General features: G+C 37.1%; 3 protein-coding genes across 5 annotated transcripts in view; all 3 read left to right on the top strand.

Moving 5' to 3' along the window:
- The window catches only part of Dtn (transmembrane protein 132C dtn), a 98,601-nt gene that overhangs the window by 38,956 nt on the left and 33,035 nt on the right, over nt 1–26,610 (top strand). The gene's annotated exons all lie outside the window — the stretch shown is intronic.
- On the top strand, nt 19,182–21,195 carry LOC139777140 (uncharacterized). The gene is made up of 3 exons (XM_071714356.1): nt 19,182–19,215; nt 19,913–20,223; nt 20,610–21,195. The coding sequence occupies exons 1-3, from the start codon at nt 19,182–19,184 to the stop codon at nt 21,099–21,101; spliced, it is 837 nt and encodes a 278-aa protein (XP_071570457.1). The 3' UTR covers nt 21,102–21,195.
- On the top strand, nt 22,959–26,267 carry Pla2 (phospholipase A2). Its single transcript, XM_071714410.1, has 4 exons — nt 22,959–23,216; nt 23,795–23,954; nt 25,420–25,572; nt 25,975–26,267. Exons 1-4 carry the CDS (start codon nt 23,072–23,074, stop codon nt 26,132–26,134), a joined length of 618 nt encoding a protein of 205 aa, XP_071570511.1. The 5' UTR covers nt 22,959–23,071; the 3' UTR covers nt 26,135–26,267.

A 26,610-nucleotide genomic window follows, 5' to 3' on the forward strand; every position in this document is an offset into this window, starting at 1 on the left:
TAAACGAGACTTTTATAATCAGCTTGATCTTTCAAAGTCAAATGTTTATCGTACGAATAGTTGATCACGAAAGAAAAATGCTTCTTACATTTTTAACGAGAATATTCGGTGTTTTATCGAGATTATACTTTATTAAACGTTATTATATTTTAATTAGGGTAACATAAGTCCCCGCGAACTTGTAATAACTAGAAATTATTTTTTGTACACGTGCATTCATGCGAGGCTACATTACTTATTGGATTTTCTGATAAGACCGCTGTCGCTCGTATTTCACGAGAATGTAAATTACATTGACTTCACTGAGAGATGCGGTGCACCCTATATACATTAGAATAATATCAACGCGCGATTTCAGAAGCCGTAATTCAGTCTCCTCGTTGTGGAGATGTGAGTTATGAAAACATATCTTTATATCGAAAATGCAAAATAAAGATTTTACTTTTAAAGTTTCTTTCCACGGGAAATGATGAAAGTATATCTTGAGCAATGATAATTGAGGAACCAAACGCATAAATTTATATGCAAGAAGCGTTCAAGTAACAAAATTAAAATAAATTAAATGTGAAACCTAAATATACAGTCGTTTCCGTACCTAATTTAATTTATACCCTTTAATGTACCTATAACTACTTGAAATAATCACTTGAAAGCTACATAATTTTTCCTAACTATTCTTTGCTCGTGAACTTTTTTGTTTGACAACTTATTGTTATTATTCTATGCTAGCAGTAATAATTTATTAATGATTTTTGGGCAGCTAGAAAAGTTTTTATAACAGTTAACTCACTAATAACGAATAAACGTGTGCAATTTTATTTTAAGAGTATTTTATGTGTATTCAACACAAAACAAATTTGCACAAGAATATTTTATGTATGTCCGTCAAAAGATGTTTTCTCTTGAAAATGAAAATATACATACGCGTATTTACAGTAATTTTTAATGTAGAGATTTGTAACAAAAACATTGTAAACTTTGTTAGCTCTGAAACTACTTGTAATTAAATTTCAAAGAAAAGTTACAGGAGAGAAAGGTTTACTCGGCTGCAACAAGATCGCGACGGTTAAATATACTTCCTTTCATGTCGCTCTTTGTACATTCTACATTATAATTAAGGAAATAACAGAAAAAATGCTCTCTTGGTATACATAGCTAGTTTTGGCATAAAAAAATAAATAATTTCTATAATTAAGGAATCTTGCTTCTTCTGAAGCATTATGATAAATAGAAAGATGATACATATTTTATCATTTCTGTATAATGTAATTTCAGTTTTTCCATGTGTAGATATGAACACACATATTTTACTTTGCAGCCAATATTTTTTATGAAAATGAACATCTGATAACAAAGGAAATAATAAGAGAAATTTTTCAGGACGAAAAGATATTTGCCTTTTATAGCTCTTTATTCGCTCTTTTCGCGAATAAAGATGACAGATTACTCATTATTACAAACAAATTTAACCATCAACATTTTTTTTATCGAAACCTTTTCGATTTCATACGTAGTGAACTTACCTTTACGTGTCAGTATACTTGCGTAGGTGGAAGAAAATTGATCGAGCAATTACGCGAGTGTTTACCGCTACGAGTGTTATATCGCGCGCTTGTACGATCGGATGTATACGCTATGTCGCTATCATAGGGACAACGACCTCGCGACTTTGCGATCAGTAAAACCAAAATGATCGAAATCGTGGTTCGAGCTCGCAAACCGTGTAACGCATTTGTCAACTAGTCGAAGTGCCAAACTCAGCGTAAAGCCGGCCGTATAAGCTAGCAGTGACGAGACGTGGCGCGTAACAGCGGCTCATTTCGACGGAAACGATGATCGATCACGGTTACCCTTACCATATCGTGCTGTATTACCGTCGGTGCGCAGTTCTACGCTAATCCCTTGCAACCATTCGCGCAACTAAATGTTACACCAGGCCGGAACAAACGTCTGGTAATCTCTCGATAATCCGCTTAACCGAAACGCTGCTGCCAATGCGCTTCTATTCTTTGCGGTTGCGAACGCGATCGATTTCGCGAATCTGCCTGTGGATATCCTTTTTTCCGGCCGATGCACCTGTCGTAGTATCGACGCGCCGATAGCGTATCGCTCGTTCGAGATATTTATGACGCCACCGAAAACGTTGAGAGACGCGATGATGGAAAGGTGATGGATGCGTATCGCCACAACGATCCAGATAGGTAGTCAACGTAAAATACTACATCACGCTTCGAGAAGCTTATCGATAGGCGAAAGAGAAACTCGTAACAATCACAGGAAAGTCGAACAATCCTACTTCTTTCTTTTGTCAGTATACTATCTTTTTTTATTGGAAAGAATACGTAAAGTTCTGAAAAATAATTCTCTGTGGAACGAATTTTTTAGCAGCTTGATAACGCGTGTCAAGTACAAACTAATGTTCAATCTTTTCTTTCATGAATAACAAGTCTTTTTACGTTTTAAAAATAAATTACTTATTGCAGAAATAACGTGAGTAAATCTGTTATGTTTTTGTTTAAAAAACTAATAATTTTTTTCTTTAAAAAGCCGAAAACAATGAAAGGACCAATAGTTAACAATAATCGGATTATATTTTGTATGTAATATTTTTTATAAAATCAAAGATGTAACAATATAAAAAAGAAAATGAAGATATGTAATATATGTATATATATAATATGTGTTTTTTATTTTAGTAAAGAATTCCAAATAAGAGATTTGCTTTTTATGATACATGATGATATTTTATTACGATAACTTGTTCAAGTATCAGTCAAACTTAAATTTAGTATTCAGAACCTTCGATCAGTGCAAAATCGGATTTCGTTATCTTCAATTACAGGTACGAGAATTGTCGGAAAATTTGATTTACCTTCGAATTTCCTGGGATTGTCAATTTTCTCTCTCTCTCTCTCTCTCTCTCTCTCTCTCTTCCTTCCATATCAATGCATCGGAAGAACAAATATCCAATTTTCCTTTATACAAAAAATGAGAAAAATTTCTTTCTCTTCTATCGCTCGTTGTTTATTTTTTTCTAAATGTAGGTGAAAATACATATATAAAGTGATCTGTCATATAAGTGATATACAATCGTAAAATTTACGATCCTACATGCGAAAGAATAAATAAAACTGTAGAATAAAATGTCCTCATGCAAAAACTTCGTTTTCAATCAAGTCAATTGTGAAAATATTTATTTGATCAATTAATGGAATTTTTTACTTACACTTTTTTCACGCAGAGTTACTCTCTCATCGAGATTATACCAGAAATAGCGCAGACTACTTTATATATAGCACATTACCTGACGCGCTGTAGTGATGCCGCATCGTATCCTATTTGTGCTCGATAATTACTTCCCACCCTAAGGTGGAAGGCCACCACATCGGGGATAGAAATCAAGCCTGGATTCTCGTGCCGCCGTGCGCGACCGTGCATTAGGGATCAAACCAGCGACAAAAGCGTTTGCTGGGAAGGAGTCGGGTTACGTCGCCGCCCCGGCAGGCTCGCTCTCTCGTTACTGTCGACGTCCTTCGAAAGTAGGAGTCGCGCGGTCGAATCGAGAGAGACGAGTCGACGGGTCGAGTATCGATTAGGTTGGTATACGTATACGTAGGTATACGTAGGTAGAAGTCACCGAGATACTAAGAGGAAAAGCGGCGGCGGCGGCAGCGGCAGTGGCAGCGGCAGCGCCGCGCCGTCGGGAGGATCGATCGTGTCCTCGCCACCCTCCCTTGTCCCCGGCTGACAACAAATAAAACAGTAACAAATACTGCCCCGAGACCGATTTCCGAGCAGCCCTTTTGGCCACTCGGGCTGCTTCCCAGGTGTTTTAACATTCCGCGCGGAAGCGGAAACGTAATCGCAACAGCAAGAACTTTTATTACGAGAAAGGTACTCGCCGTTCCGCATCGATTCTCTTTTTCTCTCTTCGAGACCTTACAGACGCGTATTTAATTAACATCGTAGTCTGTGTGGTTGGAACAGTGATATAAAATAATAGCTTATTAACAATTAAACCAGAGCTTTGCAAATAATATCAGAAGACTATATAGAATGTCGCGGACTTATTGTACCTTGGCAAATTCTGAGTTAATGTTTTTCTCGTAAAAAATTTGATAGAAAAATTGCCACTTCTTAATAATCTCTTGATTTTTAACACTAATTAATTTAATAAATAAATTTTGAGATGAAATTACATTTATGTAAATTCTCCTTAAAATTAGGTGGAGAATAGGAGGTAAAGTATTTTATTTGTTTGCATTTCTGGTATTTAATTTTTAAAAACCCTGTCATTTTCGATTTATAAATTATTCGTTCTTTTACGTTTTTGTTAATTAGTTCCAAATTAGTCGAGAAATCCACAGATAATAATTAATTTCAAAACATTCTTTACAGTCAATATCTATAGGCAAGAGGATAGGGAATCCGTTCGATTTCCGATTTTCCGAACGAATCTTCCTGCTGTTGAAATGGAAGATAAGTCATGATACTCGTGATAAACGATGAACTTTCTCGACGTTTTCGTTAAGGAAATATCGACACGAAATGTCGCAAGGAATAACGCCACGTGGCCATTTTCCGCCAATTCTAGGTCAGTCTATTAGAAGCTTATATGATGTAAAACAAAAAATAAAATTAATAAGTCATTTGCTTTATCATTTTACTGTTGAATAGATTATAATTATTTCCATTAATTTATGAATTCACGATTCTTTGTGCATAAATTTGAGTCTTTTTTTGTCATTATTAAAGGAATAACATTCTTGTCACAGCATAAATAGAAAGATCGAAGAAAAACGGAAAGAAATACAAAGCAAAGTTAACAGAGTTTCAGAGAAACGTTTGCTCGAGTAACAAAAGATAAGTAGCGCTTGTCGTATCTCATAAACTGATAAAGAATTAATGAATAAATGACCAAGTATCAAATAGGAAACTTTTATACTTCATTAACAGCGCGATAATGATAGTGATAAATAATCAATTTCAGATTAATTAAATTGATTTCTAGATAATATTATTGCATGCATTTCTTTTTTACATAATAATGCGAATTTAAACGTATTATTTTTAGCATTTTTAAAACTGCTACATTAAACATACCATTATTAAATGAATTAAATCGCTTTTTTCGTGAAAAATACCTCCGCAATCTTGCAAAGGTTATTAAAATTTATTTACGACTTCTTGAAAGTTGGAAGATCTGTTAATTTAACTTTAATGAACCTTCTTAGACTGTGACTAAGTTTATCGCCTCTACTGCGTCTCGAGACCTGTAATCTTTATGCATAATGGTGAGTTTAATACATTTTTCAAATCTCGCCACCCTGTGTGCGTTACCTTAGCTATTTAATACAACACGCATTGTTTGCAGAGAGAGAGAGAGAGAGAGAGAGAGAGAGAGAGAGAGAGAGAGAGAGAGAGAGGGGGGGGGAGAGGGAGGGAAAGAAAGAATGTGTATGTATCTCATTTATTTATAAGCTAAAGGATTTAAATTTGACAGTATTTCTTCGTTGTATTAATTTATAAAGCCAGTCAAAATCGAAGCAAAGAAATTAAGTTATATGTATAAACTTTAACTCATATGTGCTAACAATATCATAATATAATGATAATTTTGTAATATTTTACAAACATTTGTAAAATCTTGAAATATTTGATACATATGTAGATATACAATCACACACTTATGCGCAAGTTGTAGTTTCGTGCCGCTGCATTTACGATGGTACATATATAACAAAATTGCTATTATAGTATAATAATAATTATTATGTATATGTTGTTTTAAATATGTCGACATTTATATCGTAATTTTACTAGTGTGTTTGGCTTGGCACGACCTCGAGTAGTACGACGAGGGAAAGATTGATCGATCTTTACCTTTATAATAACATTAAAAAGAGCACGAGGTCTAAGATATGCGACATGATTATATTTAGTTTTCTGTTAACCTTCCACTGATCTCCAGAGTGGAAAGTAATTATCGAACACAAACGGAGCATTACCTTGAGTTCACAATATGATATAGACGAGATGCGCTCTGTGTCTCCGTGTCTTTAAAGCGGTGAAAATTTCCCTTGACGAGGGGGAAAAGCGAGCGTTTTATATCTTTGCTGCATAACTTATTTTACTTGTTTTTCTCGTAAAACAGAATTATGGTTAAAGAGAAGACATCGTGTAAAGAACGATAAAAAGTTTGACACAAAAGATTCCTCGAGGATACATGCTAAAATTTGTAAAGGGGAAGATTCTGCTATAATGGAGGTGTAGCCTGTCATAAAATCTTTTGGTTCACGGATTATGATTTTTATAAAATCTTCTTATAAAATATACATATATATTAATCCATTATAGTACTAGAGCAGCGCGATGGAAAAATTTCAATTCGAGTAAAAGAATAGAAATATATTTAAATAGAAATGAGCTCTTCTTTTTTATATATACGCGGAAATCTGCAGATTTTACGAACGTTAAACGTTTACCCATCTTTATGGTAAAAGCGATAAAGTTACCTTATTCTAAAAATTTTACTTTAGAAAAATTTATTTTAAAAAAGAAGAATTTTTGGAAGGTTTGTTTTAATGCTTCAGTTTGTACAAATATGCAAATCTATGTAGCACAGGTTCATAAAATAGTGCTGAATTAACTAATTTTAATTAGTGCTGAATCTACAGTTTCTATATTTTATTCAACCAAGTAATAGACTATCTCGTTTTTTTTTCTTTTATTTCTCGTTATGCTACTTACACACATTGACACTGAAATCGTTAAAAATCCTGAAAAACCCTTGTATTCATATTCTAGTATTACATGTTTAATTGTCGTTGAAATTACATTTATGATTTCGCAACAAATAAAACTCATAATTGAATGGCTATATTTAACATAAAATATGAGGTAAATATTAACTATCGGATTTTCATTATTTACATATTTCTCGGAAAAATATGTATGGCTTGTAAATCAATTTTGTAAGTAAAACAATTTATGTAAAATTTAATTTGCAACTAAAATCGCAATTTTTTAGTGGACATGCATTCACTCTGCGTGATCATCTTCTCTAAAAAAAATTATTTCTTTTAGCAAATATGCGGAAAAATATTGTGACTAACTGAATATTATTATCGCTTGAGCTAACAGTACGATTATGTCATCGTGATCGAATGATTTTTGCCCGAGGATAACAGACGCGAATAAATGATTTTCTCGTTGCCGTTAAATCGGTCTAATGGGCTCTTTACGCTTCAATATATGTATATATCGACATTAACGTGCATAGAACGCGCATAACATAACGTTAATGCGGCGTTCATTGGAATTTCACGAGCATCGATCATAAGTACCGTCTGGCGATTTTGCATTCATCACGAGCATAAATTTTATTGCGCGACGATACGCGACGAGGCTCGATTAACGAGCGTACGTCGGCAACGCAATGCTGCATGCATGTGAATCAAATATGTGTACGAATTATGTGCGATAGAGGGATATGAAGTTGCTTCAAGCTCTCGACTTGTCTACTTTGAAGAGACGTTCCACCTCTTGTGTCATTGTACATACCTTCAAGTAGAATTACAAGCCCGCATTTCACGCTCATATAACTATGGGTATATGCATGCATCTTCACTAAAATGTTTAATTCGTCTCTCGTCACCCATTTAGTTATCCTCGTTTCTTAACTTATCTGAGTTGTCTGACTTCTTGCTCTTCCGCCACATTGGCGCGGTATAATTAGACAATCCGCTCCTTGAATTCCCGCTCGTATCGTGTCGCCAGAAGAAATAAATTGCAGCTAAGTTGAGCTCCACGCTAAACTGGATTAGAGAAAATGTCAAAAAGGTTTTTGCAATAATACTATCGTGTAATGATAAAAAATATTGAATTAACTGAGTTAATTTTGACTTTACATCGTTGCCCTACTTCTAAGAATGATTTAGGAACGACTAACCGCAACGGCTAGTAATTTTTGCTATTCTTTCGCGATGTTAAAAATGCTTTCGACGATCATCTTTATTTCACAATAATGCCAAAATTATATCTAGATCCATCATTAAATTACACTGTTAAAATTATCGAAAACGTAACGAGCTAAGCTTATCGAAAAATAATATTACAAGAAATTATGTAATATTTTAATTAAATTATTCTTAATGTGTATAATATACGACAATAATTCTTTCTAAACAGTAAAGATTTCTAGCAATCGGTAATAATAACATCGAAAAAGAAAGACTATTTGAAAAAATAAATATTCTATTTTAGCCATTATTCAGTTTCTGCTTTCGCCAATTTAATTGTTGTAATGCAAATTTAATGCATCATAAAAGCAGATAACTTGAAATATCGATACTTAGTAGTCTGAGATTTCAACTTTCAACTTTACGAATATTCAAGAACCTTAAGCAACATTAAGATGTGAGATCAAGATTTTTAGAGACACGTATTTTACGTATCTCTAGCGCCACGAGGATTTATCGATAAATGATCAAGGAACACTCGACGAGGTAGGAAACGGCAACGACAAAATAAGATTATCAACTTCCGCGCGGAGAGAATCCTTAGTGAGAACTTATGCGGGGCGAGGCGCGCGCAATTTTTGCACATCATATTTCTGGCTGTTCCGCGTTGCAGCAGATATGTATCGCACGCGTTTCCATAAAGCGGATCTCCTTTTCGGAAGTTCCGGCACGACGTGGAAGTCGCGTCGCATATCGCGTCGCAACCGACGCGCGACGTCCCGAGAAGGCTGTTGAACCCACCGCGCGCTTTTCCTTATCCCGAGACGCGGAATTACTTCGGCCGTGGAACGTGCGCCCGTGCGCGATAAGCTGCATGAGCGTATGCCGCGCGGCGTGACGGAAAATGGGCGCGAGCATCTATTTTCGTTCCCGGGTCACGTAACTACGCGAGCGGCAGACATATATTATATGTTACCTTATACTCGCCGCACCGCGCCGCGCCACGCGCTTCATCCCGCTCACGGTCGCGGCCTACGACGATATTCCACGTCTACCGAACGACGTGCCTAATGAGCCGTCGCGTCGTTTTAATCTGCGCTAACGACATCGAACCCGCTTTGGGTTTCACTCAAATCGCCAAGAGAGTTTAATTTAGCCAAACACGCCAAGATTATGTTTGACGAGCATGGTATAACGATGTCGCGCTTGGCGCGAGCATCCTTACAACGAAACAGAACGTTTGGTTTTACCGAACAATTCCAGCCTTCATTATTATTTAAAGGCATTTCTATAACGTGCCTATAAACTGTTTATATATTTTATTTTTATGAATAATATATCGATGATACAGCATTGAATAATCTTTTAAGACGGCTAAAGTTATATGGTTTATTTTTACATTTGATTATTTCACTTATTTATCTTTATTTTATATTAAATATATTTACATTTATTTTTCATATTATACACACATTATCTCAGAATTATTGTGAAATGTCTTGTTTGATTTACATAGCAAATTGTTAGTAAATTTATAGGATTAATTGTATTTTGAATAAATTAAAATTTTATTCCCCATTGCTGTGCAAAATTTATAATAATATATAGTTGGATGTGTGTATATACAGTTAAAACCGGAAACACACACATACACACAGACACAGCGAAACGTTAATGTAGAAAAATTTCAGTTACGCCAGAGTGCCATGGAATTTGCTATGCAAATGTGCTTTATGTCGAGGGTATCCATCGAGCTTTCGTGGCATGAGCTGCCGCTCATGGATGCAATCTGTGCATCGAGATGGAAGACAATGTTGCACCAGGTGCTAGGTACAACTACCGGTGTCACTAGTGGGTGATTTAGTCGCGCTTCTATAATTAGTCTCGGCTCTAATAACCGACACCTTGGCCGAATCGCGGACCAATTCCGCCGATTGCACGAGCACAAATCTTTGTCGATTGCGTTATTTGGATTATTGTGCAAAATTAAATCTCTCGCGGTTATTTAGCTAGACAGCTAGTTCGAAATATCATTAATTTATTATACCAGCTATAGTAAATCTGGCGTGTGCCGTGAAATATAATGCGAATCTTAATAAGCACGCATATTGTACATATATGTGGAGGAAGGGGTTTACAGCTAACTAATTATTTTATTAGTTGCGATGCTCTCCAGCTTTCAGTTCATAACGAATATTAACCAAAATTAATTACGCAAATGGCTCAATTCGTTCATCTCGCGTGGTAACATATTATTGAGGTCTCAAAATCTCGGGTACTTGCAACTCGTGCGTTCGCATAAAAGAGTCACGGCGGTCTCGCGCTGCGCGTGTAGGTACTTGGCGCGGGACACTACCGTGTCTCTTGATGTTTTTTACAACTATAAACATTGAATAAACATTGAAATTAAAATTCAGGTTTTAAACTAATTTGCAGATGTGCAAATTAAGTAATATTGCAACATATTAATTTTAATTTTAATAATAATTTGTGTTTGACAAATCAATTTTTTTGGGGGTGAAAACATTCAACATTAAATATTAATAATCTTAGTAATCAAAAAAAATCTTCGAGAGATATTTCGAATATTTATATTCTCAAAATTTAGGAGAAATAATGCAATATTTTATTAAAAATTGATCGTATCTCTGGGATAATAAAGAAATAGATATAATTCGCGAGTATACTTTCTATAGGAAAATCAGCTCTGGCGCGGCAATTTTATAAATTTAACCTCGTTTTTGTTTCTGCATTTTTCCTTCCGATATTAGTTATTAAAGTCGCGCCGCGTCGTTTCGCTTCGTGCAACTGTTACAGCGGCATGCATTACGCCTGCCGCCTATTCATTGTCGGTATCAGATGCACCGTATGCCATAATACTCGCAGCTAGGCGCCGGAAGTACCTATATGCGAACACGGTTGCCGCTCCGCGCCGGCCGCGGCCGACCGACTTGTCCTGCAATTACTTGCACGGAAACTCACGAAAGCGGGTCGAAGAACGAACAAGTCAGCTCCCGTCGTCTTTATAGCATTGTTCGCGAAAGCAAAGGAGTCAAAAGTCATTGTCATTTAGTCCATATGTATTATAATGACGATACATCGCCAGAGTTATCCAATGTCTTCGCAATTTCTCCTACAAGATATTATGACGTCTTCAAGTCATGCATTTGAGAAATATTTTAATATTTCAAAGACATTTTATAGAATTATCAGAAAGACACCCGAATAACATTGAAATGTTTTACGTTTCGATGTCTTTGCTTTTCATTCTTTGCGTGAAATTAATCCTAAAAAATCCTATTACGTGAAAATATTTTCCCCATCTGCATGGATGTGCGAATACGCGAATATAGTATACGTAGATTCTTTGAGATAAAATTTCAATATTCACACGCATGCGGGCGGGACATTCATTTTCCGCTTAACGCTCAGCAGAAGGATGGTACGGTTAAAACGTTCGCCCAAAACCATCCTAATAATTCAGCCAGCACCGCTCGCAATCCTCTCACGCACATAAATTTCCCTCGTCGTCGCCATTAGCGCACGATTTCGTTGTTCACCGACGTCCGTTTCAACCGCTAAGTCTCCGCTCGACGCGAAACGTCTCGCTGCAAAAGAAGAAAAAGAAAGCGGACGTTACGTTCGAATGATTCATCTCTTTCGATTAATAACCGTCCAGCGGCTGCATTTTTTTAATTCACGGCGATGTACGTCAAAGGACGATATACCAGCAGCGGCTTCGATTTTATGGGTTTCACGACGCTTATTACGCTCCCCATGCCCGCAGCCCGCAGCCCACAACCGAGTTTTATTCAATGGACGATTGATGCGGCGGGACGCCGACGTCCCGGCTCCCGGCGGCGGCGGTCGTGCCAAGGCCATTCCCGAAGGACGACGAAATTGCTTCCGCTCGCTATTCGAACCCAAGGCTCCCGATATTCCCGGAGCCAGAGCTCGCGACGAAACAGAGGGGGATGATATGCCGCGCCGCGTATAACGGTCGCGAATTGCGGCAGGCGGACGGCGCGCGCGCGCGCTCTTTTTCCGCGGCGCGGCGCACCCGCGGCTGGCGATCGATCGATTGAAAACTATTTCAGCGATTACCCTCCGAGATGTTCGCCGGAGGGAAATACGGGCATCTAGAGAAGAGAGAGAGAGAGAGAGAGAGAGAGAGAGAGAGAGAGAGAGAGAGAGAGAGAGAGAGAGAGAGAGAGAGAGAGAGAGAATGAAAAAGGGAGATAAAGAGCGGATTCAAAAAGGGAAACGGCAAACTGTTACTCAGAAAATTTGCTTGCAATTTTTTCGTAACAAAACTCTGATTACAGTCTGCTATTGATTATGACTTTTTAATTTCTGATAGATTTGTTAATATTATTTCTTAAAAGTATGCTAATAATTATCAACGATTTCTCTCGGACACTTGAACTTTTCTTTAACGAGAACTTTATCCGATCTTGCTAATTTATTACAGCCATTCATTAATTTATCGATAACAACAGGAATGCAGATAGAGACTGTTTCAAGATAAGATATAATTTAATACTGTAGCAAAATATATATCTCTCTCGAGATAATAATTTTGAGATAATTAATCGCATTGGTGCAATATTAATTTACTGATGCTCTATTCTTAAAGAAATTTTACCTTGATTTTTCCTAGGAATAATCCAAGTTTATTGTAACCTTCTAATTTATTTTTCTAACATGTTTCATATTTCTCACATTAATATTCTCGAAATGATATATCTCTCTTTATTAAAGCATTCAGTTGATATCGAATTAGGCGAGAGAGAATTCAATTCTGTGCTACTACTTACCTCTATTCTTAATCCTTAATTCGTTCAATGTTCGTCAATTAGTATACCGAATCACTAATCGAGTCGATAGAATATGAGCTGAAGAAAAGTCAAAATCAAGTTATCTTATTCGGAACATACTTTCTACACATGTTAAAAGGCAACGCAGAACGCAGGGAAGCCTGAGCAGTGCAAGTGCGCTGAATAGGAATGTTTCATTTATGCATCGCGACAAAAGCGATAGAGGCCGTATCGAGAAATGTATATATGTGCCGACGCACGGGTAATAGAATGAGGGTCGCAATAATGTAAAGGAAGGAATGGGGTCGGATCGATCATTGATTCTGACGTGGTGGTGGAGGACACCGGTGGTGGCAAGCATTCGATTTCCAGAGGGCTGTCGATCTCTGTTGTTTGCCCAGTACCATTTGTATTCCATTGAGAGTGTCGGAGGTGGTCGGCGTATTGGTCTTATTGTTCCAGATAATTCATCGAGCTTTCATTACGTTTGTAAAAATATTGACGGTGCGCATACAATGTATGTTCATTGAGGTCGCGGCCATGGATGATTGTGCACGTATCTTGAGAACTACCTCTAAATTTTATGAAATTAGATCGAACATTCGAATTTAAAAAATTTTGAATGTGCAAACTTGCGTATCGCAATTTTCTCGGAATTTCATATTTTTTAATTGACATTACGTATTATCCGCGGATTTGTTAATTTAAATTTCTGTACGTGACGTATATCAATACTCTACAATTTGCAGAACTATGTTTACATTAGATTAAGTATGTTCCATTTAAAATAAGATCGAAGAAACGACCACTTGCCCAGATGGATTAGACTCGCTGCTCAAAATATTTTATCGTGAGGTTATTACGAAGTTTAAAAAATAGGTACGTCGATAGATACGTCTTAATTGTGGTAGATTGGCCGAAATTGAACGAGTAGATATAAAAGCTGCACATGGGAATCAAATAATCGATCGACTAGTTAAATTTTAAAAGGTCCGACGTGTCCCCTCGTAAAATGAAGTACGTTTTCAATGTTTCATCGATCGTGGTTATTGCAGTTTAAGTTCGCTGAAAGCGTGTGTTAAATTCCCTGTGGAGGACTTTAGCGGAATTTTCCGCGAATTATAGGGAGGCTTTGGATTACGATACAAAATTTATGTAAAGATAGATAGCTTATTAGATAACTTATCTCTTTCAAATTATACATGTTCAGATAAATCTTTGTTTTATTGTTTAATCTAAAGGTTTTCTCCCGAAGAACAGCTGCTAAAGCTAAAGCAACATTACATGCGTGGCACGACAGACTAAAAATTTTTAATAACAAAAAGAAACAATTATATAACTAATTGTAGTGTCATAGTCTATTAATTTCCTGTGTCAAATGATGTATAAAAATTTGTATTACATAATTAATTTTTCTACAACAAAATAGAAGATAAGTTCTTTGAAAAGAATAAAAGTTTCCCCTCTCTCTCTCTCCTCCAAAATCATCGTTTTCGTATTATGCATTCTGAAATATATTTCATTTTACTATCTATCTATCACAACTCGAGAACGACAATCCTCGCCACAATTCGTGAAACTATGTAGAGCTCCTTGTTCGTATCGCTGTTTCCTGTATACCCATCGACAGTTCTTCAAAGAAAATAGAATATGACGGCGCGACGGCGCGGCAACGGCGGCAGGCAACAGGCGGCGGGCGGTTCGTGCAAATCAATCGAATCGTTTCACGTCGAATCTCGTTCCGTTCGTCTCTTGTCTCTCTTCCGCTTGTCTTGGCCTTCCTTCCCTCCGCGAGCGCGCACACAATGTCAGATTCGCAGATCAAGCGGATTTACTGCGGCCAACAGATAAACATACCACCGACGTTCCCGCATATTCTGAAACTCTACACGAAAGCGGCAATTCGCACGCAGCCTCACGATCTTCTGCGATGGACCGCCGCGTATTTCCGCGCTCTGGCGAACGGCGAGGTGCCTCCGGCGAAGGTACATTCCTTTTTGTGCAAACACGTCGTTCTCGCGTCAGTCGAGCTTTGCGATCTCCTTTTCTACTCGTATTACCTTTCCTCGGATCCATTATTCATCATGAAACATGCGCAATTTCATGTTATGAGGAAAACTTAGCTTGGAAAAAAATCAACATAAGGATTTTAAACTTTCGAGAAATATCAAAATTGAACTTATACGCGCTACTCCATCTCGGAGAGAGAACATTTTTGTAATCGTAAGTCTACTTCTCGTTCAAACAAGTTTTCCTTGAAGAAACATCGATGGGACATATGGGACTATGTGTGTAAATATTTAATACAGGGAAGGAGGGAAGAGAAAGTAATAACTTTTTGATTACTAGAATTATCCTGCGCAATATCATTTATTTGTCATTATTAATCCAACTTTTATATTTATTTCGTTCTTCTCAATCTTTCGCTTCTCTTTCCCCATTTCTTCAACCTCGAGCAGCGGAAAAACTTGTTGGAAAATATTTCTAAAAATATTTTGTACAAGATAAATATTAATGAAAATTCCATGCGCGCCAATCGATCTATTACATCGCTCTTGCGAATATTCATTATTATTATATTATTCACGAAGCAGGTCAAAGTAAGGCACGTTCATCTCCTGAGTTCGTCCATCCGCGTTCTTCCGGTTGTCTGTAATTATAAGTTTGCGCAATTCTAGTTGCAGAATAACAGCATTAAAGAGAAGTTACGAACCGGTGCGGTGGGCCGCGCGATCTTTCTCTCGAACGCAATTGATCGATAATTAAAAGTTAAAATCTGCGGCGCCGAAATATGTTTAAAAATAATTAAATATAAGAATTAATTTTATTACAGCTACATTAATTTTTAAACATTCGATATTTTGCGCATAAATCATTTGTGCCGTAATCATATTAACACCGCAATATTATTATTCTCATTATTAATATTATTTATCATTATTCGTACGTTATCGACAAATTTGCAAACTCTTCAGTACAACGCTAATTAATGAATATAATTGTTGGCAAAATGCATAGGTTAACGAAATTAATTCGATGGCCAATCAAGTTCTTTATAGCGTCATATCGATTTTGTTGTTATTTTTAATTTTATTCGGGCACAACTTATTTTTGCCTATACTAAATGTTCCGTGAAATTTATAAACTTTGTTAACTTTTTCTTGTTAATTAAAAACATCGCATATATTATTCTGTTGATGTATGAGAAGTTTACCTCAAATTAGTTTTAATGGACGTTATTCTATCTTTTGCTCAAAAGCTTACTTTGCTGAAGCTTTTTGATGTTAAATAACTCCTCAATTATACCATAGCTCGAATGTTCGCAAACGCGAAATTGCGTTTAATTTTGTCAAATTATACTGCTAAAGTTGCATCCCCTCATGAAACATCCAGTGCAGTGTACTATACCTCTTCCCTCTTCCCTCCTCCCTTGTCTCTGTGTCTCTCTCCTTTATGACATTCGTACATTTTACCGATTAATTTACAGCGCGCGCAATCTAATTTGCAACTATTATTCACAACAACGCGCGCGCACGCGTCATCGTTATCATTGTTAACTCCAAATTCCCCGTTTATCTGTGGGATATCGCGTTACCGCGTAGCTGACACGCGATACTTGCTTATAGAGCGATATTTCCGACGTACGTACGTCGCTCTCAGAATAGGAAGCGAATGAAGGAGAGAGCGCTGAAGACAAATATCAGCGTAATTCGCGCTCCTGGGAAGCGAGATGCGTTTCGGGACGGAAATGCCGCGCGACACACTCGACGACTCGACAGGCGCGTCTAATGCCAGTGAAACCGATTCGTAACGGCTTCGCGTTATGCGCATTATGTATATATACGTACGTGCGACAGGCATTATCGATGACCGAACCACGGCCGATTGTTAACTGACCGTAAACAATCTCGACCTCCGCGATATTGTCCCTGTAGGATAGACTGGAATATCCACCCTTTATACACCCCTCGGGCATCACGCCCGGTTACCTGAGGACCCTGCTCAACAGATTCGGTCACGTGAACAAGATCTGCCTGAAAGCCCTCCTGCAGGACTGGCGAGGGTTGGATTTACCCGAGACGGGTCTTTATCAGCTTTTTATGGTTGCCGGTTTATTGCAGGATAAAGAATACTGTGACTTTTATCGATTCCTCGCGGTCGCCTGTGGATTTTTAGGAAATGTGAGTTATAAGCGCTACTAGTGGAACAATATCTCTTTATAGCATGTTCGATTGTGTCTGATATCGGAATCGGGAAACATGATGAATTTTTCTCTCGGATTTTTGCTTTTCATGAAAATATCCCATTTTTAGAAATATTATTTTTTATCAATCCATTAACATGTATCATCGTTACGTTATACTAGCATAATATATGTATATTGGGAGTACCTGTTATGCGGAACGATTTCCGCATTTGTATATTCGTGAGAATTTGTTGAACATAAAAAACCTATAACTGACTTTAATTCATTATTAAGTTTAAAAAAGATATTAATTTTTATTTATTTTAGCCTAAATAAGACATAAGTTAATTATTATAGTAGGTGAAATGAAAGGAGGTATTCAATACAAAATGGAAAAAATGGACTATTCTTTCTTTTATGTGTCGCTGTGAAAATTTGCACTGTGAAAGTTACACAATTAGAATAAACTAAAAATGTGATATAGCGATATTAACTGGATTCCAATCTATATGAGTGACAGCTGCCAACTTTTGAACTTTTAACACAGCGGTAATAATAGAAGAGCCATTAACTGTATTGGACATTCGCAAATAAAACAATTCGGAATCACGATTGATTAAAAGATACAGTAATGCCTTTTGCTACATACGCATTACAATCGATATTTTTTAATCTTTTTCGCGAGAAATATACAATAAATTTTCGACGAAAACAAAATAATGAACAAACGTCAGATAAAATATTTGTCCGGAAGTCCGGATATTTTACTTTCACAACACATACACGCGCGTATATGTCAATAAATACGAGTATAACGTTAACAATACATAGCTTTTCAGACTTTTACATTTTAACAAAAATCATGAGATGCTTTCTTTTATACGGCAATATCTTACGTTTACGTTAAGAAAATCCAGCTTGGTGCTAATTATTGTAATGTTGTTAATATCGTTAGTTGCGTTCGGTCGGCGCGGGCGTGGTTATAATTTACGTTACGCCCGCTTTAGAATCTTTTTGAGACGATGATATACGTCTGCGAATTACTGACGCACGAGCCGGAAGGCGGCTCGGCTATGATACCCTTGAGGATTTTCTTGGATCTCTACGGATATCTGGCGGATCTCGATTGCGGCGGCGAGCGTCACCGTCGCAAAGCCGAGCGCACCGATTCCCCGCACGACGCGACAACGTCCGTCTCGGAGCCGTCGTCTGGCACGATCGATTTGACGACGAGAGCTTGCAGCTGTGAGTTCGCAGCGACGGAAAAGGTATCGGCCAGTCGTGGCATTTCTCTTCCGGTTGAATAAAATATCCGGCCTGACGCGGCTCTCGTTCAGTAACGGGGTAACTCTTTGTTTTATCTTATTGGATCGCAAAAAAATCGCTCCCGTGACCCTTAATGAGATAGTTCTGGAATATCCTATTTTCTCCGTCCAATATTTCTATCGGAGAGTTCGTAGGTAATCTTGGTAAGGAATACGAATAGATATAAGAGTCAATTGGGAGGAAATGTGTTCCATAAGCTTGAAAATTCGAGGAAAGTGAGCCTATAGCATTGTTTTTCATGAAATTTGAAATCAATCTTTAGAATGCAAAATTATCGAAGACGAACAACATTTGTCTCAAAGATAGATTGCATAATAATCCGGGTTGATTCGTGTAACATTTGATATACCTATATTGCATACAAATAGTACAAAAATATTTTTTCAGAAATAAACAGCTCACATATATTTATCGTTGAAATAAATAGACTTGATTCATATTAGCACGATTCTGAGCAGATTTGACATTTATTTATATACATAATTCATGCATGGTAGAGCTATTTGGATTAAGCATATATAACGTGCACTTTAACCAAGCGCCACATTATAATTATAACAAAGTTATAACAGTCTTTCTCTGAAGAGAACAACGCGAATGGTTGCATATACGTCTGCATATTTTATAATGATTTAATAATTGCAAGGCGTGCATTTCCATTTATTCAGTATACGTTTAAAAGGAAACTTGCGACGTTTTAATCGTTACGACACAAATTTACCTTTATTAATTATAATATAATTTAGCAATATTTAAATAACTGATTAATTAAGGCATTAATATGACATGCTAATAATTCTCTATTTCGACGCATAAATATTAAATTGATACATACATTTAGTATTATGTTAAAATAAATAGATAGCTATATACATATGTCGGAATCGTGATATGGAAGTTACAGTTGGGAAATTACTGCAGGCATGTAATAACGTGCGCGTGATGAGTAAAATTTAATAAATTTTCGGAGTAAAATTTTGCCAATAAGCCTGCGTATGCGCGGAGTAAGCTGCTTTCGCCATACAATATCCACTCTGTACTGCTAACTACTTCTCATTACAAACAGCGCTGCATATTTCATATACGCATTTGCGTTTCGGACTCGCTTTTCGGAGCAAGAGCAAAATTAACCAGTTCACATGAAGATTACGGAAAATATTAACAACTCCGCGCAACTTTGTACGGAAGTGACTTGCATGGAAAGTGACTTCTGAATTAATGCATCGCGATCGTGGACTTTACGTAGCGTCGCGATAATATAAGAAGATTATAATCCTATATATAGTTGTGTAAGATGCACGCGTTAAATTAAATCATAAATATTAAACACATTTGTTGGAATATATATTTGATAAGATAGTAATCTTTTTAGTATTCGTACTCTCCTGATAATAACGCTGATTACAACGCTTTCAAAGATTTCACTGCACATTTTACCGAAAAGCTCATCATTTTTCGATAACATTATCGCCATCTTGAAATTTTAACAATATTAAAAGTTACAATTTTGTCAAATATAAATTAAAATTTTTAACATTTAAATAATTTATTAACAAGAATATCCACTATTAAATGTGATAATTGGGCCGCACGACGAATGGACCATCATTAACTTTGTCGAGATTACGTTAAATCGGGACAGATAATTTCTTTCCGTCTACACCGGGACGTTTCGGCTTTATACGGTCGATCGACTCGTATTCAATCAAGCACGTATCAGGAGGAGGCGAGAAGCACTGACGAGGATGTTTGCGGGAAAGTGCCTCGCGAAAAGCGACCTTCGAAAAGCCTCGAGATCTTGAAGGATTATGGGGATGACCCGGAGCACTCCGACATCGACATAGTGTTGGCGAGACAGTCTGTCGCCAGCGATAAAACCGAAATTGAGATCGAATCGATTGATGGTCACGTTTTCCGAGGAGGGATGAGCGAGGTACGTCGCCGCGCTCGCCGGACACGCTGGAAAAACGCAGGAAAAACGATCAGTCACTTTGAATTTTGCGACCGGGCGATTACATCGTAAAATATACAGAGTATCCCGCCATATCCTCGTCGATCTGTGAAAAGTAGATTTTAATCTCGATGTACTCTTTGTATAGTGATAATCGTGTAAAAAAAGGAACGCTTAAATATTTTCAAACACTTAAAGATCTCTCATACGTCACGTCTAAAACTTGTTTTCTTTTTGTTAAATGTTTACTTATTAAATAATTATACGCGAAATTTACATGATTTAACTATTACGTCGTTTATTAATTCCAATCGCCGGTGACAAACGGTTGAACATTTGTTTAGTTAACGGTCGAGGCGAAGTTCGAGCATCCTGTCATTCCTTCGATCATCGATCATATCGAGCATAGTGGCGGTATTACTAGCAAGAGCTTTTCGGAACGCAACGTCGATGTGCGGGAGACAACTGATGATGCATTCGAGTTTAACTTGGAGAGTGAGGAGGGTGTCATAGGGGAAGCGGAAGCGATCGACTACGAGACTACGACTACTTGGATCGGTCTTGAAAACTCGTCGGAGATCTGCCGATGCCTCGACGAATCCGAGAGCGACCAGACGCCACCGCCCGACCCGCTGAAAGAGTTCCTGAAGAGGATGCGGGCGGAGGTGGAGGCGGGTCGTCTGGAAACAATCTTCCGGGTATCTGGAATCGGTCCGCCGGTGTCGCCCGAGCGTGTAACAGCTGTTGGACTGTGGCTGGCAGACTGTGCGCGTCGTCAGGAGGGTCTGATCGGGCCGCGTAATATCCGCCACTTTCTCTGCCCGAATCTCGATGATATTTTGGAGTGCGATTGCACGTAACTATCGTAAAGTATTCCTCCGTGCATCACAATATGGCGTTTTATGTATGCACATGTGCGTAAGCTTTCACATAATATTACTTGTGTTATGAAGAATTATAAGAGAACAAAATCTTCTCAATGTTGGGAAACATTATTTGTATAATTTTTTAGATAAAATAAAAAATGATCGCGTTACGTGTAATCACGAAATCGTTAATTTATAATCAAAATCTCAATTGTGATTTTATTATATTGAAGAAGCAAGTTCCACTTTTCACATGAGATTTGTAAATTGTAATTAATATATACAAATTAGCTCTCAGATGCATTCTACATTACATTTCATTTTGTCATATAATCATCCAACGTCGGTGTTGTATAATTATCTTTGATTTATAATCATGCGCGATTGCAACTGAAACGTCATAATATAATGTATTGAGTAACATTTATCTTGGTAACGATTACTGTTATCATAAAAGGACGAATATAAGCCACGATACAGTTTGAAGAATACGCGCGCAACGTATTAAATTATGAATCGTTGCATCATTCATATAATTTTCTGCCTATTCGTGTTTTTTGTTACACGTACGAGAAAAGTACTAATAGAAAATAAATAATAGAAGAAATAATAGAAGAAAAGTAATAGATTCCCCGGTGACGAGACAGAAGTACACGTATAAAATTTATTTCTTCTTTCGGAGCGGCGGAAGTGATCGATATTCTTTGAGGGCACGTGTCTGTTATTTTCCAAAACCGCCTGTTCCAGCGTGCGTTTTGTCAATTCGCCTACCGTATCGGCTACCGTATCGGCAACAACAACTCGGCAAATCGATTATTGGTCGAGTTATTATTGGTATCACGGTTGCACAATATTGACGTATGCTGGTCAGCTCCGGGGTTCATAACCCGCTCACTCTACTCGCGCCCGCGAGTCTCTTCTAGCCCTATAGGATTTACTTTGATATCAAGCGCTATCACACGATCACGCTATCGAGCGTGACAAACAGTGTACGACAAGCACATGCCATTGAGTGTGTTGCATTCACTTTAAGGGTGGAGCAAATGGAGACTGCCACTCTCGCCACTTCGACCACGAGGGAAAAAAATTCAGTCGAAGGTGAAGAGGTCGGCGAGTTTTCGTTTGTTTCCGAAATGAGAGTATCCCGCGCGGTCCATTTAAATCTGCACTTGAATTCGCGTTTCTCTCTGGAGAAGTTTGCCCATAGAAATGCTATTTCGAAAACCTTTATCACCCATGTGTCGTGAAAAAAAAAAACATTCTCACCTACCGTAAAAATAAATGTTTGTTTGGTTTCTTGTATGACTTGGTTGCGTAAAACGCAATTCTCACTGAAATTCGTACGCGATTATTCACTGGTTGATTTCATTAACGATGAATAATAATACTCGTCGCTTAATTAGATCGCGTACTCCAATTTTTTCATTTGAATATTGTCAACGTTTGGTTACAAAAAAGAGATAACTTACAAAATAGTAACAAAGTCTTACTAATAGTTACAAAGTCTTCATACCTTTGTCAAGTAAACAACTGTTGATGATATTTAAGTAATTTTATTCAGTTTAAAGACGTATTGTAGTGGTTCTTTCTTTTTAATACACTCGACCGTTAATTTATCCCTATCCTTCATGAAAATTAGATTTAACTTTAACCGTATTAGTTTATCGCGCAAACTTCGCCGTTTGTTTCGGCGCCGTGTTTTTTTGGGCGTGTCGAGGAAGACCCTTGATAATTCTCCCTTTTAGAACCTGGCTTTGTTATCTCGAAGCAGATTAATTCCATCGCAGGAAATGCAAACGTCCATCGCACAACGCAATAGTCGCCTCTTTCGTACGCCGGGCGTAACTCGAGCGATTAGATGGCTTAGAAACGAAATGGAGCGCACGGACGAAGATTCTCGTTATACTGTATAAAAGGGAGTCTTTTTTCTACCTTCGTTAAAACGACAGTAGGATTCCGTCGCGATGACTCCAACTATTGTGTTCCTTTCCGTGCTTTTATTAATATCCCGAAATATCCGCGGATGGCATATCGCATTTCCAAACAACAGCGGGACCGACAGCAATGATCTTCGCGAAACTACGTTTCAGCCGGCCTTTATATTTCCAGGTGGGATTCATTCAAGTGACATATTTTTATCAATACGATCATATTATAACGTACGTGTGTACAATTTTTTTTAAAAAGGAGGAAAGTATGATTGTTACTTAAATTTTCTTTATTATTAAATTGCAATATCGTAAGTAACCATCCGTATAATATACGGTTAAGATAAGATAATTCCTACCGTTCATATATTTGATAGAATACATTTAAGAACTATATTGATAACTCTCTTTTTTTCGATTCATGGAAAATATTGCAAAATTAAATTGGTCTGTTATAAAATCTATTTTTGCTGAAGAATATAGGATATAAAATAGATTAAATTTTTATAGTAATATTTTAACAGTTTATTTTGTCTCATGCAAACGATAAAAATTTCATTTATTTCCACAAGTCGTAGTGTAGTGCAAAAAAGATTTGTATAATTTTTTGCACAATAATACAACATAATGGATGGTTTAGGAGTCTTAATTATTATCGTAAAATAACTATTCTCTTTGTGACGTTAGTATGTTTAATGACGTGGAGAGAATTTTTTAGAGAACTCATTCGTTGTCGTTCGTTGTTTGAATTTTCATCAGGGACAAAATGGTGCGGCAGTGGTAATATAGCGGATGGTCCGGATGATTTGGGAGTATTCGCGATGACTGACGCATGTTGTCGCGAACATGATAATTGCAAAGACATAATCGAACCGATGCAGACCAAACACGGCCTGACCAATTCTGCTTTTTATACCAGGTGAAGTTAATTTAGAACAATGTTTCTTATGTCAACCTCTTTTTAATGAGCTGATAAGTAAAAACTGAAATATTAATTGAATTTTGTTGAGAATTCTTATAATATCTTTACGAAATGTGTGAGAAAACTATGACCCGAAAAGGTTATAAAGTTATCGAGCCTTTATATCTTTGAATCTTTAGTATCTATATTTGGTACATAGATATTTTTGTATCGTGTCTGCTATTATTTTTATAAAAACATGTTAACTTTATTAAAGATGCTTGATGTAATTCGTGGCATAATGGAAAAAAATATTGTTAACTCGTGAGCGTTGGACTATATCAATGTAGAGGAAAATATATTAAAATATATACGTATAATCTTTTTTTAGCACGCACGCAATTTATTATAGTTATTTTTTGTATAACACATGCACTTGTGTCATGTTACAAATATCGATAACTAATGGAAAAGTTGAACACCTAAATGCAATATAGATAAACGAAGTTTTACGTTATTGAATACGAAGTGTCTGGAAAGCGAAAGAAAAAATTAATATTTCATTTTTTTAATATGAAATGCACGAGCATTTTTCATCCATGCGCATCGTATCTGATATCATTTTGTCATGCGAAAAGATTCAGTATAGCAATTGTAGAAGAAAGTCAATGAACTAGTCCGCAACAGCGAGTCTGTGTGCGATTTCACGCAACTGGAACAGTTACCAAGTTTCGTGCGTGTCTTACTATAGTTGCGGCTGACGTTTGACGTTGATATACGACGTCGCGCATTATTACAAACTTGGTATATTAATTACGTAGGTAATTTTTTTACGATATGCAGTAGGACGGAAAAAACGATTTTAAAAGCTTGCCTTATAATATATTGAAAACGTTTTATGTATTATTACTAGGTCAGTAATTTAAAACTGTTGCAAATATATCCGATGTTTGCGTTAACTGGAATGTTCATCAGAATATAATTTTATGAAAAATATATTAAAATATCCAATAATTCATGTGTGAGAAAAATTAAAACACGGCAATATTGATCGTCTACTAATCGTAAAGGAAAATATTTAATACTTGTAGGGCAAATATGCGCCAAAAAAATATTATCCAAAAAATTGTCGAAAAAAATCACTAGCCTTAGTAATCGCTGATTCCTGTTAGCGTTCCAGGATGCAAAATAAAACGGAGGATTTAGAACAAGAGTGGACTAAGCTTGTAATTTTTAAGCTGTACTTTAGACATGCGCCTTCGTGTTTAAAGTAGACTTTTTTCCTTAGTTCACTCTTGGTACAAATCCCTCGATTATCCGTCGCGATCTTATTCTTATTCTTTAATCTTAAAGCACTTTTTTACAAACGTCACCATTTCGTATTTCTCACAACGATCGTATAAGTAATCTTAAATTGAAATGAAGCGAGGTCGCTTTTTGTACCGAGTAATCTGATAAAGCGTCGTGAAATGTGCAAAATCAGGCTACACTGCTCCTGCGACGAGAGGTTCTACGACTGTCTCCACAGCTCGGAGGAACTCGTTAGCGCGAAGGTCGGCTTCCTCTACTTCAGTGTGTTAGACACGAAGTGCTTCCGCGAAGACTATCCCATCGTTGGCTGCAAACGGCATTCACTGTGAGTCGTAAGCGTATTAGAGTCTTGGCAATAGCGAGTCGGTGCTCGGTTTTCAAATGGGCCAGGCATTCACGAGAGATTCATCGATCTCATCGCGATTCTATTTTAATACGCATGTACGAATCGTGTTCAGTTTCATTGCTTCCTGATCATATTCCGATATGCATCGGGAATTATATCCGTGTAAATAAATACATTTTTCGCTTCAAGTTGGATCTATTCAATGGTATTTATATTTTCTTTTCCAATACGCCGCGTACATATTTCCGATACGACGTATATTATTGAAAACGTAAGAGAATTCTATACATATACGTGACCGTACATATGATTCAAAAAAGCCGCATATTATCGCGAGCATTCGAAACTTTTAAGAACGATGTGCTAACGATCTCTTGGCAGCATTCCTAGACGCTGTTTGGAGTACGAGCTGGACGAAAGCCAACCGAAGATGTATCAGTGGTTCGACGTACCCACGTATTTCCAAAACGACCACCGGATGGTGATGGCCGGCCGTCATATTCGATCACTCGATTCCAGCACCTCATTCGCAGACCGATAGAAGTCTATTTTGCGGGATCGCCGACCACTGGAGGAAACGTCATACGCGTGTAGAATCGTATAAATTCGCAATCGAGCATGCCTGTCAACGTAGTTAAATAAGTGCCAATAAAACCGCTCTTACGGTCGCTTTATTCCCACTGTCTCTCCTTTTTTTTTGTCCCATCTTAAACGCGCGTTAATTTTCGTCGATGCGTTAATCTGGAAAACGCGCACAAGAATGCGGGTCGATTGTAGGGTGGATGATCCGCAAAAGTGGAAATTACGAGGGTCATTAAATGCACCAATCAACCGCAAATTGTGAAGGCGTTTCATTTTCACGGTTGGATACATCAGTATAACGATGTCTGAGACGTAAAGTGTGTCTTGTACAGATTTACGTTTAAACGTCTAGTAACAAACAATAACTTTGTCTCGTTGATATTTCTGATAATAAATCAACGTTTCGTCACATAAATTATCGATATTGAACAAACT

This window comes from Temnothorax nylanderi, unplaced genomic scaffold (genome assembly GCF_030848795.1).
Source record: "Temnothorax nylanderi isolate EJ_2023f unplaced genomic scaffold, tnyl_v1.0 TNYL_tig0140_pilon, whole genome shotgun sequence".
Taxonomy (NCBI): domain Eukaryota; kingdom Metazoa; phylum Arthropoda; class Insecta; order Hymenoptera; family Formicidae; genus Temnothorax; species Temnothorax nylanderi.